Raw genomic sequence first — 19,531 nt, 5'->3', positions numbered from 1 at the left:
TAAAGGGATAGCTCATAAAAATAAAAAAAATAAAAAAAAACTTAATTTACTCACCCTTATCAGACCTGTATGACACAAAAGATATTTTAAAGAATGATCCAAGTTTTTTCTATTCCATACAATTAAATTAACACTGGACCCCATTGACTGTCATTTTTGGGTGTACTGTAGCTATATCCTAACTTTCTTTTGTTTTCTTAATTTTGTCTCTCAATGATTATTTGAAGACATTTAAAACAAAAGCACACATGTCTGTCGCAACAGAGAGCATGTTGGGATATTTGTTAGCCAGTGGAAAGCTACTGTTCCGGGTGTGTCAGAAACAGTTGGGGGTCTGGCACACTACTGAGTGCCCATATCTGCGGCTTAGCATTCTTCATTCTGTCTGGTACACTCTAAGCCGCTACTTTCAGTCTGTTCTGGTTTAAAGAGGCTGTCTATAGTACCTGCCGCCAATGCTTGGTTATGCTAATGCTAAGCTACCTAGCATTAAGGCTTAGTTTGCATTCAGGAATCTTGAGTTCTAGGCCAAATGCCACTGAATCAACTCAATGATCTCAATTACAACATGGGACACCCCAGGGGACTGTGCTCGGTCAAATGCAGAGAGGAAAGATGGGGACTTCGGAAGGGCAAGAAATGGGGGAGGGGGTGGCAGAGAGGGAGAGAGACAGAGATCTGGAGGGGGGTGAAAGGGAAAGCGACAGATGGTGGCAGGAGAAATTCAGGAAAAGGATTGAGTGTCACTCTGTTGGTGGCTGCTGGAGCGAAGGCAGGAGGGGGGATCAGAGAATGACAAGACCTGTAAAGCAGATCATAACCAGTCTGCTCTGTAATCTGCTCCGCTATCTGGCCTCTACTCCATCTATACCTCTAGACACAACAAGCAGGACTTCTTCAGAAGATCTTAAACTGCTCTTTCAAGCTCTTCAACCCTACTCCAACTTTGAGAAGTCCAAACTTCTTGAAAATCAAAGTTCTTTTCCAAGATGAGGTGGTTGGAGACTGTGCGATCGTTGTTCAAAAGGGGCAGTCGCAGTGCCCCGGTGACCCCTACATCCAGCCCGAGCATGCCCTCAAAGAAGGACCTCTCGGCCAAGCAGGTAAGAAATCTGAAGGGAAAGATAGACTGAAGCCATAGCTAAATTGCAAGTGGTGCTTCATTTGGAGACTCACGTAAATAATTAGTCCATGCAGTCATAAGTGCAATACATTCTGTGGTTTATTGTTTTATTGAGATTTTTAGAATATGTATGTGATAACGTACATGCAGCAGCACAGCGACTTTAATCCATGAAGCATTCCAATCATTTTTTACAGAATAAAGCCCCTCTATATGCGTGAATTTGAATGTCTATGTGTTTTATTCGTGTGCACTCTGTTTGGATTTGCTTTGTCTGGATTTCATGGCGTGCTTCAGATGCATTAAGTCCTGCTGGCTGGCTGATGACACCGTTATTGTATGATAATATCTTTATAGCTTCCAGGCTTATCTCTGAGAAGCACCCATAAAATCACAATCAGAAAGTTAATACCCTTTCCCTCAGTGTCATACTTAACATTCAAGCTTCATGCCAAACTGTTGTTGACAGTGCGGACAGACAGTATGCTACCACGTACATTTTTATTTTATTTTTTTTTTTCATTTTGCGTTCATAATTAGTTTATTAATAATGTCCTGTTCTATCAAGGGCTAGACATTTTTTTTTATTATTGTAATAATACTGTCATTCATACAATAATGTATTTTTGTGTTAATAATTTATAAATCATTGTTAATATGAAATTATTTTTATACACAATTATTCTATTCCTTTAAATTTTTTGAAATGTTTGGCCACTGTGTTTGGAGCCCTAAAATACAGCTTTGAACACATCTGAAAGACATCTGATGTGTGAAAAAGCAGATTTTTGTTTTGCGTTACAGGAATGCCAATTAGGCTTCACATATGGACTTTAAAATCTCACTTTGAGTGTTGAGATATGTGGGTGGTGAGGTTTGTGCCATGTTTGTACAATCTCATGACTAATGAAGATCAGCCAGTGCATGTTAAATGACTCTGTTATCCCACAGACGGCAGACAAGGTCTACAGGAACTGACTCGAGGTCTGACAAGGGCTTAGCGCCTGACTGCATTAGTCTAATGACGGATAATGACAGTTCAACAACCCACTCAGCACAGGACCAGCACACCCACAGTCAACGATTTATGACCGCTTACCGTCAAATCACCTCGATGTTTTAAAACCACTTTTGGGGAAAAACTAATTCTCATTGTGTTTGGATGATATCCAAAGAGGAAATGCTTGAGGAACCAAAGGAGGAGGAAAAAGTAGAAGTAAAGTTTTTGCTCTTGGTCCTGTCTTGTACATGTCAGTGTTGTAGTCAAAACCAGCTTATTTGAGTTCAAATCCAAGATCCCATTTTCATTTTCTTGGTCTTGTCATGAACTTGGAATCATGTGAATAAGATCAAGGCTCAGACTCAACCCTCTTGGTTTTGACTTAAACTTGACCCTCTTATGTTCTTGGTCTTTACTCAAATTTAGCCTCCTTTTTGCCCACTTGTCTTGATTTGGACTCCGATTGGAATGATCTGGTTTTGACTACAATACTGAAAAATGCTTTGTCCATTGTAGATAAACAGGTAGAGCATTGCATTTGCAATACAAAGATCATGGGTTCATTCCCCAGTAAACGCATATGCAGGTTATTTTATATCAACTGGTAAGATTGGCACAACTGTTCTGTGCCAATATCTGTATTCTTATCATAGTATTTTTTCACTCAGTTACTTGCTTTACCTAGTGTTGTTTTTGGCGGCTTGTTTTAACGATTAACAGGGATACGTGTTATGAGTCATGACTGATCTTCATTTACAAACACGTCAATAAAACAAACTGTAACTCCATGAATACTCAACTCGAGACATGAGAGAGATATCTATAGAAAGCTTGACATGTCTACTTTTTAACTAAATAAGTGCAGCCGAAAACAGATATTCAGTGATAAAGTAATCCATATGAAAACAACGCGATGTCTGTTTTTCATGTCTCCCTTCATTATATCTAATGTGACCACGCCCATGCGCTTAATGCGCTATTCAGATTCAAACTGTTTTAGTCTAGCCCTTGTGTGAAGCCGTCTTTTCAGTTTTTATTAGTTTTAGTCACGTTCATACTCTTTTTAGTCTAGTCAAGTTTCAGTCAACTAAAAGTCTGTGCATTTTAGTCTTATTTTAGTCAGAATTAGACATGACTATTTTCGTCCAGTTTTAGTCTACGAAAACTGATGACATTTAGTCTAGTTTTAGTCAATGAAAATCATATTTAAGTCGCTTTTTATATGCAATTATATATAACCCAGTCAATATAGTATAAGTACCTAGTAGTATAGATGAAACCAAAATTTTCTTTTAGCCAAACCCATTTCAAACAAAGTTATCTTATTATATTATTGTTACTTTATAGACTCAAGAATATATCCATTCCAGACACGGAAGACGCTCTAATTTGAATTTACAAACATTTATTTTACCAACCAAACATGTTAGAAGTACACACATCGGTCCCTTTCTCTGTCAGACTTCTAAATAATGGCCAAGTGGGGCTTTAGGAAGTGATGTTGCCTGCATCTGCACAGTGCGACACAGGAAACAGAAATACTGCAAAATAATAATAATAATAACGCGACTAAAAGAGAGGAAATAACGTTATAACATTTTGCTTTGTCTCGTTTTGGTCAATGAAAATTAAGAGACATTTTAGCATAGTTTTTATTTTGTAAATCACATTTAGTCTCGTTTTTATCCAACAAAAATATTGCATTATACCTTTAATTATAGTCATCGTCACATGACCAGCATTTATGTTGTCATAATTTTTGTTGACGAAAGCAACACTACTGTAGCTCTGCCCACTATCCTAGAAGGAATGGGTACAGTAGCCAGGTTTTAACAACCATTCCTTTCTATGTCGCTCTACAACAACCACACTTGTCCATCACTGTCGACCACAACACTATATTCAGTTTAAATGCGGCCAGAAAATGCTCTGCTCCATTTATTTATTCATTGGAGAAAACGCTGAGTCAGAAGCTACTTTAAATCCTCTCATTATATTCCCATGCTGAAAAACATTCCTGTTTACTGTAGTGCAGAGGGATCACAGTGGACGCCTGCAGTCACTGATTCCTCTTATTCATTTGATTGTATTATAGGTGAGAAGGTCAGCACTGCATTGGTTACCTGAGAGCTGTTCTACCTGCTCACTCAGCGCCTTTGAGATTGGGCGGCACCGCTGTTATTTGTCCAAGCACGTTCAACTGCTTTTGGAATAATTACCCAAATCACCCTGAACTAATGTTAGTGGGCCTCTCACCGATGTGAGGGAGTAAAACAAACCACTCTCTGCATCTTGTTCAGTTGCTTTCTTTCTTTTGTTTCCTCTTTCTCTGAACATTAGCAAAAGTCGGCTTATCCTGACATACAATATGCACACATGGGAGGTCTGCCCGACCTGAGCCAAAGGGGAGATCAATGACATTAAGATGAATGGGGATGCTAACAGATAGCTTTTGCTGTTGCAATCCAGATTCGGGTTGGTTTCAGTCAGTTACCACTTAAATTGTAACCATTCACAGCAAACTGAATTATCACCTATTCAATTTGCTTCTGTCATTCTTTAATTGATAAAACCAACTGTGAGCTAAAAGAATTGTCCCAGCAATAATTACCACATTGTGGCGGATGTGCACTTATCTTGTAAATATGATCATTTCGATTTGCTGCAGAATTTATTTGATGTGTTCATTTTATATCCACATGTACTTTCAACCTTTATTGCTACAAGAATGCTTCTGGGTCCATTTGCTCTAAGAGGAAATAAAAGATGAGAGCTAATTTGGGTTTGGGTCTTTAAATGTGACAGTACCAGTCAGGTCAGGTCGGGTTAAGTCACAGGTCCTCATTTACAGGCTAAATTGAGGCTTCAACTTAATGCAGACCTCTAATGCATACAATGAGCCTCCACTTCCTCAGAATTTATTATGAGTAAATGAGGGCTATTAGCAGCATTAACCTTTGACCTCAGAGCTCTGCCCCTTTTCCCTTTGCAGACAAAAAAGGCTCTGATGCTTATGTAGGCAAATGCATCAGCCCCAAATTACCTGATTTTGACTATTGTCCAGTGACTGGAAGACCTCATATCATCATGTTCTATGAAGTCTTGTATTTGTCATTCCTGCCGCTGCCTGGAGTTTCAAGCTCCCTGCAGTTTTTCATCGAGCCTCTGCAGTCTGGCACAGCTTGACATCTTGATGGTGTTGCCACGTCCATCTCTCTTTCTTCACTTGCGTGTGAAGAAGCTCTCCAGGACGCTGGATGCTGACTAACAGCATGTGCGACTGCTTCGTCACACGTGTCAGTGGGTTGTTGGGATGCAGCTGCGTTTCTGATCCGCTCCCTGGCTGTTCTTTGTTTTGTTTTTTTTGTTTTTTTTTTTCATTGCAGCTCTTCCCCACAGCTGCTGCGACCTCGTGCGGATTCTTTCCAAGAAACAAATGAAAGGAAGCTCTCTATCACTCTCTTTCCATCTTCAGCTCAGCGCTTTCCCTGTTTCCGTGTAATCCTCCATGTGGCACATCCCAGATTAGCCATCCCACAGTGCCTTGCAACGAGGTCTCTAAATCTCACTCCTCCTCCGAGGCTGGAAAACAGCGGAGAAAGAGTGAAAGTAAAAAGTCGTGAAAAAGCGAAAGTTACACAGTGATTTTTCATGGGAAAGTTTCGTGTAATTACTCCAGTGTGCTGCTAAATAAAATTGGGTGGGTTTGAAGATGATTATGTGCAAGCTTTCCCAGCACGGTTGGTTTGTTTGAGTGGTCTGTGTCTGTTTCCCAAAAGTGGTCCGGTCAGAGTGCGGGACCAACCCTGGATATACTGGCTGGATGTTCATCTGAACTGGGAAAACCAGGTTCTGTCTCAAACCAGGATGCAGCGACATTCTTCAAAACTGGCCTTAGTTCTCGCGAGCGAACTGAAACATGGTTTGAAAATGCAGGATGCCTTCCAAGGCCGTAATCAGAGTGAAATCCGCACTCACAAGGCTCTCATTAAAAAGCACTTCATGAATGAATAGCTGCCGTGTGGCAGCGTGACTAGATCTGACTCATGGCTCCGTCAGAGCAAGTGGGATATTCCACATATTCCAAGGTTTCGATGGCATTCCTCACTCTCTCGCTTCACTCCCTCCCTTTCCCTTTGATTTTAGTCCTTATTTTAACATCCTGTGGCATTTTACAACTATATACTGCCAAATATCATAATTTGCCTGAGGCCTGGATATATATGTGCTCGCATCAATCAAGTCGCCATAGCTCAGTTTAAAGATGTCTGCATTGGTTACTTGCGGCTAAGCATTTCCTGACTGTCGTACAGATAAATGAGCTTCATGCTACAGTAGTCCAGGAATACAGAATGAGGTATTTTGTTGATGGTATTCCAGTAAGATGATAGGAAGCACAATGATGAATGACAGACATTTATATTACCGTGTTGTAAGTTGATAGAGGAAAACCAACTACAGTTAAAGAAGTTACATGAATTTAATTGGAAATTATAAAATAGCCTGGTTTCTTGAAATCTTTTAGACATCACAGTTGGCTGGTCTTTCAGCATGTATTTTAAAGAGATGCAAACCCACCATCCTACTCTACCACCATCTATTATTTGTGTAAATTATATCGTTGCTGCGGTTATTGCTGCAAAAAAAATAAAAAATAAAAAAAAATATTGCCAAGCAATTGGAAAATTCTATAAAAATCATATGCAAATTTTTTTTTTACTTACCCTGTAAGTTTTTCATGGTAAAATATGTAATTTTTTCTTTAGTCTAGATTATAGACATAGATATCAGTCAGTGATGTCAACCTCAACCTATTCGGTTGTCTGTTCAAATGGGAGTACAGAAACTAGGCTTTGTTTCACACCACAAATGCTCTAGTTACATTATACCAGAAAGTGTTTGTAATTATTTTGGCAGTGAGACTGAAGTGTCATTGTTAAAGAATACTGTGGTTTTAATCCCTGTTCTGACAGCTCTTTTTACCACAGAGTATTAGCTATAGAGCGGACGTTTTAAAGAAGAGAGAAACTAAGCCAGTCTGAAAAAGCTCTGTGGATATGATATGGAATCCATTGTGATCAAGCATGCTTATACAAAGGTGCTTTTTGGAACATGATCCCATTCTTCAGCACTTCTGGATTAGGAATGTTTGCTGTCAAACGTGCATTTATACAATTCTTTCTTCCTAGTCACTTATTACAATACTTTCTTTAAAGGGATAATTCACCCAGAAATGGAAATTCTGTCATCATTTACTAAAGATCAAGTTTTTCCAGACCTGTAAAAGGTTTGTTCTTCTGTTTGATCACAAAAGAATTGACAGTAGCCATTGACTTACATACTATTCTCTTCCCACATATTACTGAAGTCAATGGCTACAGTCAACTGTTTGGTTACCAGCATTTTTCAAAATATCTTCATGAGGGTGAGTAAATGATGGGCAAAATTAAATGTTTGGGTGAACTAGGTTATCCCTTTAAAATGCCTTTCTTTCTTTCACTATCACAACTGCTTCCCATCGAGTTGGTGAACTGTCAGCTGTCTTTATTTTAGTTTGAAGATGCAAAAACACATGTTGCTGTCTTATTTGTTTACCCACAGAAAAATAAGACAGACTATCAACAGATCAAACTCATTGCTTATGCTTTCTCTCACAGCGTGCCGTTTTCCCTATTGGCCTGACAGCTTAGGTTTTCCAGTCTCAAACTTTACTTTTCTTGAAGGAACAGTTCACTCAAAATGAAAATAGCCATCACTTACTCACACATGTTGTTCCAAATAAATATGATTTTATTTTTTCCATGCAACATTAAAGGAAACATTATGAATCATGTTAACACTTCTATTTTCCCATTGGTCTCTTTTCCATTTTCTCATAGTTTGAGGTTCAAAAAACACCACAAAACTACCATTAAAATGATTTAAAAATTCACATAAACCTCATAAAGACTTCTGAAGCCATGCAGTAGTTTTGTGTGTGAAAAATTTACAGTATTTCATTTATTTATTATTTATTTTTAATTTGTTATTGAAAATCAGTGACACCAAACTCCATTGGTTCTCATGTCACATGGCCAAAGACAATATCATCCTGTTTTAATTGACATCATTTTTAATATTGGATGACTGTCAGAGATGAAGATACATGCTTGGTCATAGAAGAACTTTCTAATCTCAGTCTCTCTATTCATTATTCCTATGCATTCAAAGGGATTTCAACCAGAGGGAGCAAAGGGACAAGCTTACACAATGCTGCTATGAGAGAAGTAGTCCACCGGGTTTCCTGCTATAGAACTCTTCCCTTCAGATCTATAGCCCACACAGTCTCTGTTCATTTATGCTGGATCATCGGAGGTCCGCAGGGGAAAGGTCTTCTTCTTTCCCGAGCATGTCAGTGCCAATTTTAGATGTATTCTACAGGCCAACGCAGAAACTCTTGTTGAACTGCAGTGTTTTACAAGCAGACATGATGCCTTGAAGTTCAGTGCCCGGAACAGTCACAGGCGTTTGTGTTTAGAACAGTTGTTATCTGTACTTCTGCAGATTAGATTAGCATTTGTCTGGATACTGCTGTCTGATACATGCCGTGGAAGGGATAGCAGTATCATTCAAGCAAATTAGCAGTGTATCCGTCACGATCTGACTTGACATAACCTTTGGTTGCAGTGGAGCACTATCCTTATGTGTTGACATTACAGTCTACTTCTCCTATATGGGTGAATTTCACAAAACCTGTCAAGGCCATGTACCAGTTCATTTTTTAGATTTTTGTTGTTGTTGTTGTTGTTGTTTTTTAAATATAAAAAGTAAGCTCGCTCATTCATTCATTCATTCAGTTTTTATTGTATTTTGTATATTTATTTGTTGTGTAAGTGTACTCCAAATTATATAATCTTTATTTTATTTGATCTGTTATAGGTTAATAATTGACCACCTAATTTCCGAGTGATGCTCAATATTGCGTTTTGAAAAAGATGTCATCTTAATTATAGTAACAGAAGATAACAGAAAATAGATCTTTGTTTTGTTTTGTATAGCATACCAAACCAGCGTAGTTTAAAAGTGCTCTGGCAGATATATAGCTGCAATTGTATTTTCACAATAATAAAATGCAGTATATAGCTAAATGTACATATATCTTAATTGTTATGGAAATAACTTCACAACGTGTCATGTTGAACTTAAAATGATTCATTTCTTTTGGTTTTTAATATGACCATGACATGTTCTTGAAAGGGTTTGTGATATTCTCACATACTGCTCATCACGTCGGCCATAAGGCCTATTACCACCAGAAGGGTTACGCAGCCTTGGCTTGGTCCTGGAACCTCACGACCTCGGTCTTTCGTCCATGCCAGCTAACCACAACAGTTTGTCCATACGTCAGCCTTTAAGTGCACTCCGTTACCATAATTAGTAGGTGCAATCCCATTTGTGCAAACATTCAGCGGAGCATCTCGCTAGCATTTGCCAAGAGTGTTTCCCCCCTCTGCTATTAGCTGCCTGCCGAGTGTATTTCTCCATGCTCCTGTTCAGCGTCTCCAGTGATATTAAGCTGAGAGAAGCTCTTTCCCACTGATGAGGCCCGGCCAAGCCCGCGCTCCCCACTGACCTCATGTTTAAGTGGGTGTGCAAAGAATGTTGCTCTGGGTTAAAAGAAATAAAATGAAGGAAAACTACAAACGACTAAGGAAAATCATTACGTGGATCTAATTATGGCTTCTCTCTCACCCTGCATTTACTGTTTTTGAGGTTTTCTGCAAGCCGTGTTTAGCTGATTTATACATTTATTCATGGCTTTTTGTTGTTTTGTGCATTTGTCTAAGTGTATTTGTGTTTTTCTTTCATTTGCACTTGGCTGTGTTGCAGCTTGTCTTTGGTATATAAAAATTGTTCATGTAACATCAGTACATGGCTTTCTTTTTATATACAGTATTTTATTTATATTTTTTGCAGCCCTTTTTCTGAATGAAGCTGATGTTACATTTTTAATTCCCCCTTTTTTATATATCTGTTTTTGTATGAGTATGCAGTGCTCAAAATGCTAATGATGCGATATAAATGTGGCACTCAGCAGGATTTCTATGAAATAAACATTCTAAGATTAAGAAAAACAGAGATTTCTTGTATATCTGTGGCAATTTCACAGATGAGCGATCAGGGTATTTCCCAGAGAGCCTCCTGCCTTTGAATCTGAGATCTCACTGGCTGTTCAAACTCAAACACAGTGTGACGTGGTCCTAATTCAAGAACATTTAGCTACCCCTACAAGCTTTCTACCCTACAATCTCCCACAAGTAGATCTGAAAAAACACTATTTGACCACAATTATGTGGACACTCTTATAATCCAATTGAGAATTTAATTTCAATACCACTGCGATTAAAATTAAGATGGTGCTCTGTTTGCTGCTATTACGGCTTCTAGGTAAACTTTTCCTTCAGTCTTGAGCCCAGAACTATTGTGCTTGCTTACAATTCAGAGGCTCAGAGGTTTATTTTAAGTTTTACAAAAATTATTCAAAAAGAATCCTAAAATGTGTCAAAGAAATCATGCGAAGGGGATGAAGAGTCGCCATACCAATTCATCTTTAGGTCTTTAGTGGGGTTCATGTCTAGTTCTTCCACACCTTAATGGACCTTGCTTTGCGCAGAGGGACATATTCATAATGGAACAGAAAACATACTTCATTTTAGTAAAAATGTTTGGCTCTATACTTGATGTTATGCATCTGTTAGTCATCAATGTTGCTGAAATAGCCAAAGCCAGTTAGAAGTTTATTCACATATCGTGTATATGCATTTGTATATGAATTTTGTAGTATGTACTGCACATACTGCTTTATTTCTCATAATGTATTATTATACTGTTTTTGGTTAAACTCATTTGATACCACTATCACTATATTGTACCCTTCAGCAATTTGTTTAAACTGGTTGCTCGGGGGAGAAGAAGTCAGTGAGTTATTTTTATTGATTTTGACATATTAATTTTGTTATCTTATCTGTACATTATTAAGCAGTTTTATTAAATTATTAGTGTTATTAAAGAATAACTTTGAGCTCTAGACAAGGTAATGCAAAATTAAAATGGGCAAAAAAAAATGAGCATGCACAGTTGAATAACCAATATTGGTTGATATGTATCTAATATGCACTGATAAATGACATTATGTGATATATTGTGCATCCCTATTCAGGGATACTGTGCAATAACTAGCAGCCTAATTTGTCATTTGTCAAGTGATGCATTTTTAAAACATCTGTATTTGACAGTTCAGTTCAGAGCACAGGCATGAGGCATCACCATGTGATCTCAACAACTGTATGAATTAATTCTTACAGCATCATTTGCTCAGAAGGTGCTGCTTTGGCTCAATTTTGGCCTGAACTGTAAGCTAGCTGCCTCTCTCTTTGTCTGTAGCATTTTGTGTCTGCTCGCTTGACATGTGCCATGACAGCATTTGTTTGGGTTGAAAATCATATCACAGCAGAGCAGAGGCATTATGCTCGCAGACCGAGTCCAATAAGGATTCGCAGCCTTATGACAGAGCCTGTGAATCTTAATGGAAAACAGTGTAGCTTTTGCGAAGGATCTTTAAGCATCTTGCCTACCTTTTTATCGAGAACAAAACTGGTCTTTGAATAAGCTCGTACAATACAAGGAGCGCAACTGATTTTGCCCGGGTCGCTGAGTGGAGAACATTGCTGGAGCCGCCGTATCAGTGAAGCCAAACATGTGAAGCGAGTTCTACCACATTCCTTCCAGATAAGTAAGAAAAGCCCAAAAGTGGGACTAATTACTTACCGGGCATTTGTTGAGGCCAAGAAAACGAAATCGGGAACATTCTGGTTTGTTTAAAACGATGGGAGGTTGATGAGCTGATGTAGGAAGAGAAAACCCTAAATCTGCGGGAACGCCGTGACGTGTTTGCGAAATGATCTGACTCGATCAATCACCTTGTGTCTAGACCCGCAGACAGACTAATTTTCCTCATTGGATGAAAGCACTTTACAAATTGCATGCCGGACCGAGTATTCTGTGATGTTGAGATAATGCATGCATCGGCTCTTTTGAAGACACAGACAAAACTGATTGTTCTCCTCCAGCCAAGCTTTTCTACTATCAATCACCTCGCACAGTGTTACGCACCGCACTGATGTAAACAAACAGCAGGAAAGTTCTGCATAATAAGAAAATGTTAGTCGTTGTGTGGAAAAACTGAATCAGGCTGACAAATGCGATGTCAGCCCAGTGTGCATGACTCAAGTCTCCTTCGGAAAGCTTTCTTTGGATGTAGAGGAACCTTTTTGTGACATGCTAATCAGATATCAATGGATTTTATCGTTCCAAACAATCTCGCAGTTAAAGGAATAGTTTTATTTCAGTGCTAGTTAAGCTCATTTGAAAGCAATTCTTGCATGATGTTGAAATTACTATAAGAATGATTTGCGACTGTTAAAAAAATTGGTTCTTAGAAAAATACATTTACAGAGAACAGCAACAGAAGCAACAATACCACAAAATTAGTCCTTTGCACAGTGTGTTGTGGTGATTTTGTTGTGTTGTGGCAATTCTGTTGTATTGTGGAGATTTTTATGTGTTTGGCGCTACTGGGCCACCATATAAAATAGATTTAGTTAACGATAGTAACCCTGAAAATGATAAAGAAGTTTATTCAGAACTTTGCTTTTAAAGATTTGCTTTTAAATCCTCCATAAAATTGTCCCCGTTCACTTCTATAATAAGTACTGCAGAGTGCCTCACCACAACCTTTTTTTAAAATAAGGATTAGGGATTAATCAAAATAATTTCTTCCTTTGTAATTCCAGTCCTTATGTTCCACTGAACTGCTACGGGCCCCCACCAGTTTCTCACTAGGGGCCGCACTGCACAAGTACTCTCAGGATTAGACGGCCCTCATCCTCTCTCAGGCCTCTCCCCACACACTAGTTGAAACGCCCATTAAATGATGAAGTGCTGGGTCATTCACAAGGCAGACATGGCACAGATTATCACCGCTATTTATGCTCTGGCAATGCCATACCCTTTTCCCTGCTCAGGCCCTTAATTGGGCACCACGTGCTCTGGATTCCTGCCGGTTCCAGCTTCCCATTTGGTTTTCGTCAGCAGGCCATAATGAAGAGAAATGTAGTGAGTGCTTTCGCCTCTCAGCACCACACTACTTAGCCACATGGTCTCTGAAGTTTAACTCCGAGTCTCCCAGGCCACAGCTTGGCTGTGGAGGTCTGACGGTGGGCATGTTCTTAAAACTGGGTGCTGTGGGTATTATTGTGTCTAATGGCTTTATCTGTTTGACACGTCTAAGCAGATTGTGATATATTACCTGCGGAGCCCTTAATCCAAAACCCTCTGTTGTTCTTGCCATTTTGAGGCGAGTTAAGGTCTGATAAGCTTGTAGTAAATATTAGTTTACATCCTGTCAATGTCACCAATGAGTTTGGGAATAGCCCTGGAAAAAGAGTTTGTTTAAAGTGTACGAGTACATGTGTAAGGGGAGAATGGGAGTGGGAACTCGAAGACAATCTGTATATGTTGTTGGAGGTGAGACTGTCGTGCCAAACCTAACACAGTGCTAGACGCTCTTCCAGAGGCCGGACCTGCTTCCTGGCCAAACACAATACATCCACTGTTAGAAAACACAGCATCCCATGTAATACACAGTTCCAAGAGTTAAGCAAACAGGCTCGGCAACTCTCTGCTTAAAGATTGATTGTGAGATTAATAGAATGTGTACCTGGATATTGAGTATTATACTTACAGTACTTCTGTGATAGCAAAGATCCACTTCCTATCCCAAAAGCAATTTTATTCTAGTTTCTAGAAACTGTATGGAAGTCCTCCATATTAGTTTTTGAATTACAATGGGAATAAGTTCTAAATGTATTATATGGTCGTTTCACGGTCTAAACTGACTATATGTGTGCACAAATAATGATGAACAATTTTGTGATGGCTTTTTTGAGAGGAAGGCCTGAAACATTCTTTATCCACATATACGAATGCATCATGTCGTACACAAGCTTGATTTCATGGATCATTTAATTTATATCATATAGCATGGAGTGCTGTAGATGGCAATACTTGAAACTGTCTTTTTTATTTGGGAGAAGCAAGTTGGATAAATTTAGTTGTGCATCGTTCAGAATTCAGTTGAGAATGGCAATTGTTGTTGTTATTGTTAAAAACTGTTAAAAATCATGAAATTGAAATAAAGCTGAAAATATAATGGGATATAAATATAATAATAATAATAATAATAATAATAATAATAATAATAATAATAATAAACTAAACTAAAAAGTATTGCTTCCTTAAAAATGTATTGAAGTATATTTAAAAAAATATGTTTTTGAAGTTTGAAGCTTACAATACTAACAAAAAATACTAAAATAACACTGCTTTGTAACTGAATTTGATTTGATGTCACAAACAGAATTGCGGTTTGTATTTGAATGTGTGGAAATGCAGTTAAAATGTATTGGTGAAGTTAGAAAACAAAAATGATGAATGTGGATTTTACAAAATCTAGTTTAAAAAGTTTTATATATAAAAAAAATGAATACTAAAATAAATACAGTTTTGAAATTTGAAGGTTTACATGCCTTATATGCAGGTAGAAAAACAGAATGCACCTGTGTGTACCCATTTATTCCTTTTTTTTTTTTTTTTTTTTTTACAAATGGCGATACCCTTTTCAAGAGATTGTCACACCGTGCGTACACATTCTGAAGCATGAAAAAATGCACTTACTCATCTGTGCTCCACATTTGCTGAATAAAAAGGGCAAACTCGGCATCATTCTTTCTTTTTCATTAAGTGGACGCATGTACCACCTCATTTGTTCTTGTTCTTTTGCTTTGCCATTGAATAGATCAATAAAAAAGAACTTCATTTGAAGTATATATGGCTTCAACAGTAGGGTTGGGTACTGAAACCCTATGTAATATGTACCTATGTAACCGAACCATGTTCATTTCGACATGCCTCATTTCGGTGCCTCTTAAATGTCTGAGTGATCAATTGAAATATTTGTCCTGGTTCTCCAAAATGTATGCAAGAAGCATGGGCGTCGCTAGGTATTTTTAGTGGGGCTATAGAATTTAGCTCCATAAATTGTACACAAATTTGCAATCACCTCAGAGTCAGTCCCCTTAAATTTCATATGAAAGCGGCGGCAGACCTGTCTCTTCCCCATCTTTCAAAATCCGTAGGCACTTTAGTATTTTCACCTCAAAGAATGGTGTTCGGCCAGTTATTTATATATTTTGCTGTAGTGTGTCAGTAGAAAATATCAGTTTACATTTCCAAACATTAACTTTGCCATTAATTTTAATAATAATCTAGTGAGATTTTTTTTAATGCACAAGCAGTCTGACAACACCCGGTGCTCCACATGGAGATCTGATCTCACCATCATCGAATCTGTCTGTGATTAAATGAAGAAACAGATGAAACTGAGGCAAACTAAATCCAGAAGAACTGTGATATATTTTTGAAAGCATACTTTACAGCATATTTACACAAGTGCATAAAACTTCTCACAGTACTGTAGCTTTGGAAGCAAGTTTCTTAAAATGTCTTGAAGACGTTTCTACAGTTCTTCTGGATTTAGTGTCTACTGACAAACTACAGCAAAATATATAAATAACTGGCTTATAAGACTTATGGCTCATAGACTTTTGCAGAACTGGTTATAGACAGTGACAGACAGCACTCATCTTAACTAAATATCACAGTGATTGGCAGAGATACAGTAGAAACATTATGTCTGGTTTTGTATTAAATAATGACCCAGATCGGGAAATACATTTATTAGCCTTAGAGTAAGGGAAGCTTGGGAATTGAGAGCATCCAAGGAGCATGTGAATGGTATGGATTTTTTAAAAATATTTTTAATGTTACCCAGATTTTTTTGTGGCTTCAGTTCAGGCACCGGTATCGTTTTAAAAGTATTGATATGGCACTGGTATCGTAAAAAACCCAATCGATACCCAACCCTACTTAACAGTCACGGAGCTAAATTTGCCCTCTGCCTCTGCGCTAAAATGTAAAAGAAGTTCAAAAGAACAAAATCCCATAATCTTAGTGAATCTGACGTTTGAATAGCTTTAGCGGAGAAGTGTTTTTTCAGAGCTGTGATCTGTGTGCGTGGGTGATTAGTAATAGAGGATAATGCACATGATGTAAATACAGTATCTCGTTGCTAATGAGTCAGAATCCATTAAAGGGGCCTTTCTTCTCGCATCGCAGCCACTTGGGCATTTTAAGTTTCTCTTTAAGTCTTTCAGAGTTGATGATTACACAGAGCAGAGGCCCATCGTAAACACCGCTGCAGATGAAAGAGTCGTGCTCTCTGCTCAAACACACGCTAAGCTCTGATCTGCACAAGCGGTGTGGGCAAAGCACCATTAAGCTTTCAGCACGCTCACATACATGGGACAAAGTGCTGACTCTACAACCTCTTATACCTATCTGTAAATGAGGGATGGAGTAAAGAGGGATAATTCACTCTGCAGATGAATATCAGCACTTCCATTAAATATACACAGTCTTTTATATGCTCATATTGTATGTAGTTGGCCTTCTGGATATGCCAACCTGATTCTGTTTGTATCAAAACTGATGGGGGAAAACGTTTGTATGATGTTCCTATAGTGCTGTAGGACAGCACCTGCCCAAATTTGTTGAAGACAAACAGGAAGCTAGACAAACAGTGGTATAAACTCTGTATTGAACAACCCATTTCCTTTTTTCAAATTCAGTATCATATGACCCCTTTAAGTGAGGCTGTTCACCAGCAAGATTTAGCTGCTACAGTTGGTCGACCAGCACAATCTTTGATGTTTAACTTGTCAAGAAGCCTGGCAGGAACAGGCTTTTTTTTCAACAGGGTACACATCACTTGGTTCTTAAATGTCTGTGTGTGTGCCGTCTAAGGCTTAGACCAGCCTCTCGTAGGCCTGAAGTGGTTCAGTGGTGAAGGGGTTCAGTGCCTTGCTCAAGGGCACCTATGTCGTGGAATTGCCGGCATGAGATTCGAACCCACAACCCTAAGCCACGACTTCCAATGAGCTTTTCCATGTAATGAGCTGGAAGACAGTTAGCACGTACCACATGGGAGGCCTCCAGTAATGACCCAGTGTCTCCACATCTGGTGCTGCGGAGCTTAGGCTGGTGCAAGGAACTGATAGCAGAGTACCACAGGAGCACGGGCTCATTTGCAGAGCCTTTAATCAGAATCTCTCTCTCTGGGAGCACAGCTCCAGTGTTATGAGCGATCTGTAATGAGCAGGAGATGCAGCCACAGGTGACAGCACTGTATGTTTATCGGATGGAGAAACTGTGAGACTGAATGCTATTTACAAGGCACACATGTTGATTTCCACAGCAAACACTATAATGATTCTTGGGGGGGGGGGGTCTAGTGTAAAAGAATGTTTAAAATAAAAACAGATGCAACAGACCTGTTTACATAGTGGGAGAGTGTGCTCTAAACACAACCTGAAGGCTCCAAAATGTATAGACATGTCATGCATCAGAGGCCCTTTTTATTCATAGCATTTCCCCCCATTAAAGCATACTAATAAGAATTTTTGCACCAGAAACAATATTCAAAGTAACCATAGTTTTAAATGAAACTAATATATATATATATATATATATATATATATATATATATATATATATATATATATATATATATATATATATATATATATATATATATATATATATATATATAATTATTGTGATTAACTGACCACCTGATTTTTATTTTTTTTATTAATTAATTAATTAGTAGTAGGAGATCACCCCTCCCCCACACCTTCTGTAAGTGCTTTGAGTGCCCAGAAAAGTGCTGTATGAATGTAAGGAATTATTATTATTATTACTATTATTAAATTGCACTTTAATGACTCAGTGCTGAAGTTTGTAACCTTTTTTCTTTTATATTACTATATGAGGCTAGGTTTAGCTGTCGTTTGTCAGCCACCCATCCTTGGCTTTGGTAAATGCTTTTACCCTGTAAGGCATTGGATGGCTGTGACTCCATGCTGTTTGTTAAAAGAAACTTGTGCCAGGATAAGCCACCTCGGAATGCAGGCTGGTGTGTTAGTGTTGATGTGAAAAGACTAGACTATTTACTGATGAGCCAGCTGTGTGTGTGCCGATGTAATATGTTAGGGTTTGATCAGAGGCGGACAGAGTACACAGCTTCATTACTTGAGTAAAAGTACAGATACCCCTTGCTAAATTTTACTCAAGTACAAGTACTACAGTCAGATGTCTACTTAAGTAAAAGTACTGAAATACTTGTTTTTAAAAGTACTTGAGTATCAAGAGTACAATAGTAAATTTTCTAAATATTGCATTTCTACTGCCACAGTGCTTACATTTATGTACAGAAACGTCCTACATGGAGTTATGAAAAATGTTAATGTTAAAACCTTGGAGAATGTAAAAGGAAATGAAAATAAAATCAAGTCTTTTTCATCTTTTTACCATGTTGCTTTATTTAACATTTCTCACTTGCCCACAAGGCAATAGCACAATGTCAACGCTCTGACAAACCTCTGCCAGAGTTTTAATGGATTTTTTGCACCCACATTTGAACCTGACTGTGTTAAACACACTGCATACTCAAGAACAAAGCAGATGCAAATGCCCAAAGTCGTGGCCTTTTTGGCTAACAATAGGCGTTTCGTCCACATGGATCCGGCGTTTTGGGAGAGTGAAACCGATTTTTTTTTAAACCGTGGGCCGAAGTTGATAAATTTGAAAATGCTGCCTTTGCGTTATCATCTGGATGGTGAATCCGTATATTTTCTGAAACGATGACGTCATCAGCCCACGTCTCGCCCCTAGTCAGACACCGCTACATCCCATAACAGCAACAAAAAACACGAACAAACACTGAACGAATGTCTTTTTATTAACTAACATTATTGTTCAAAGGTTTATCAAGCGTGTACGCGTAGGCCATGTCTTCTTCTCCGTTTTAAGTTTATCTCTGTGGCAGAATTACAGCGCCACATGTTGGTCTGACATGTATACTACATCGTTTTGTGGCTTTGTGTGGACGCGAATATTTCTTGAGACGAGAAAAAAAAGAGATCGTATTGGGGTAAGCTCTTTGTGGACGGGGCTGAAGAAGTAACGGGTACTTACAGTCATGGATAGAAATGTAGCGCAGTAAAGAGTGAAATATTTGCCTCTCAAATGTACTTGAGTAAAGTCATGAGTGCTCCCCAAAAATGATACTCAAGTACAGATCCCTCAAAATTTTACTTAAGTACTGTACTCAAGTAAATGTACTCCATTACTGTCCGGCTCTGGGCTTGATATTGAGCCTCAGAGAAGCATTACAGCAGCATTTCTGCTCT

General features: G+C 38.4%; 1 protein-coding gene across 1 annotated transcript in view; it reads left to right on the top strand.

Annotated features, from left to right (window-relative positions):
- Positions 1 to 669: 669 nt before the first annotated feature.
- LOC113062168 (neuron navigator 3) overlaps positions 670 to 19,531 on the top strand; it is a 164,017-nt gene continuing 145,155 nt past the window's right edge. Inside the window, exon 1 of the mRNA XM_026231901.1 lies at positions 670 to 1,103. Coding sequence (XP_026087686.1) covers positions 990 to 1,103 — 114 coding nt within the window. The 5' untranslated portion in view covers positions 670 to 989. The remainder of the gene's footprint in view (positions 1,104 to 19,531) is intronic.

Source organism: Carassius auratus, chromosome 4 (genome assembly GCF_003368295.1).
Source record: "Carassius auratus strain Wakin chromosome 4, ASM336829v1, whole genome shotgun sequence".
Classification (NCBI taxonomy): Eukaryota; Metazoa; Chordata; class Actinopteri; order Cypriniformes; family Cyprinidae; genus Carassius; species Carassius auratus.
Note: the sequence above shows the minus strand (reverse complement) of the source record. Positions and strands in the feature narration are given on the sequence as shown.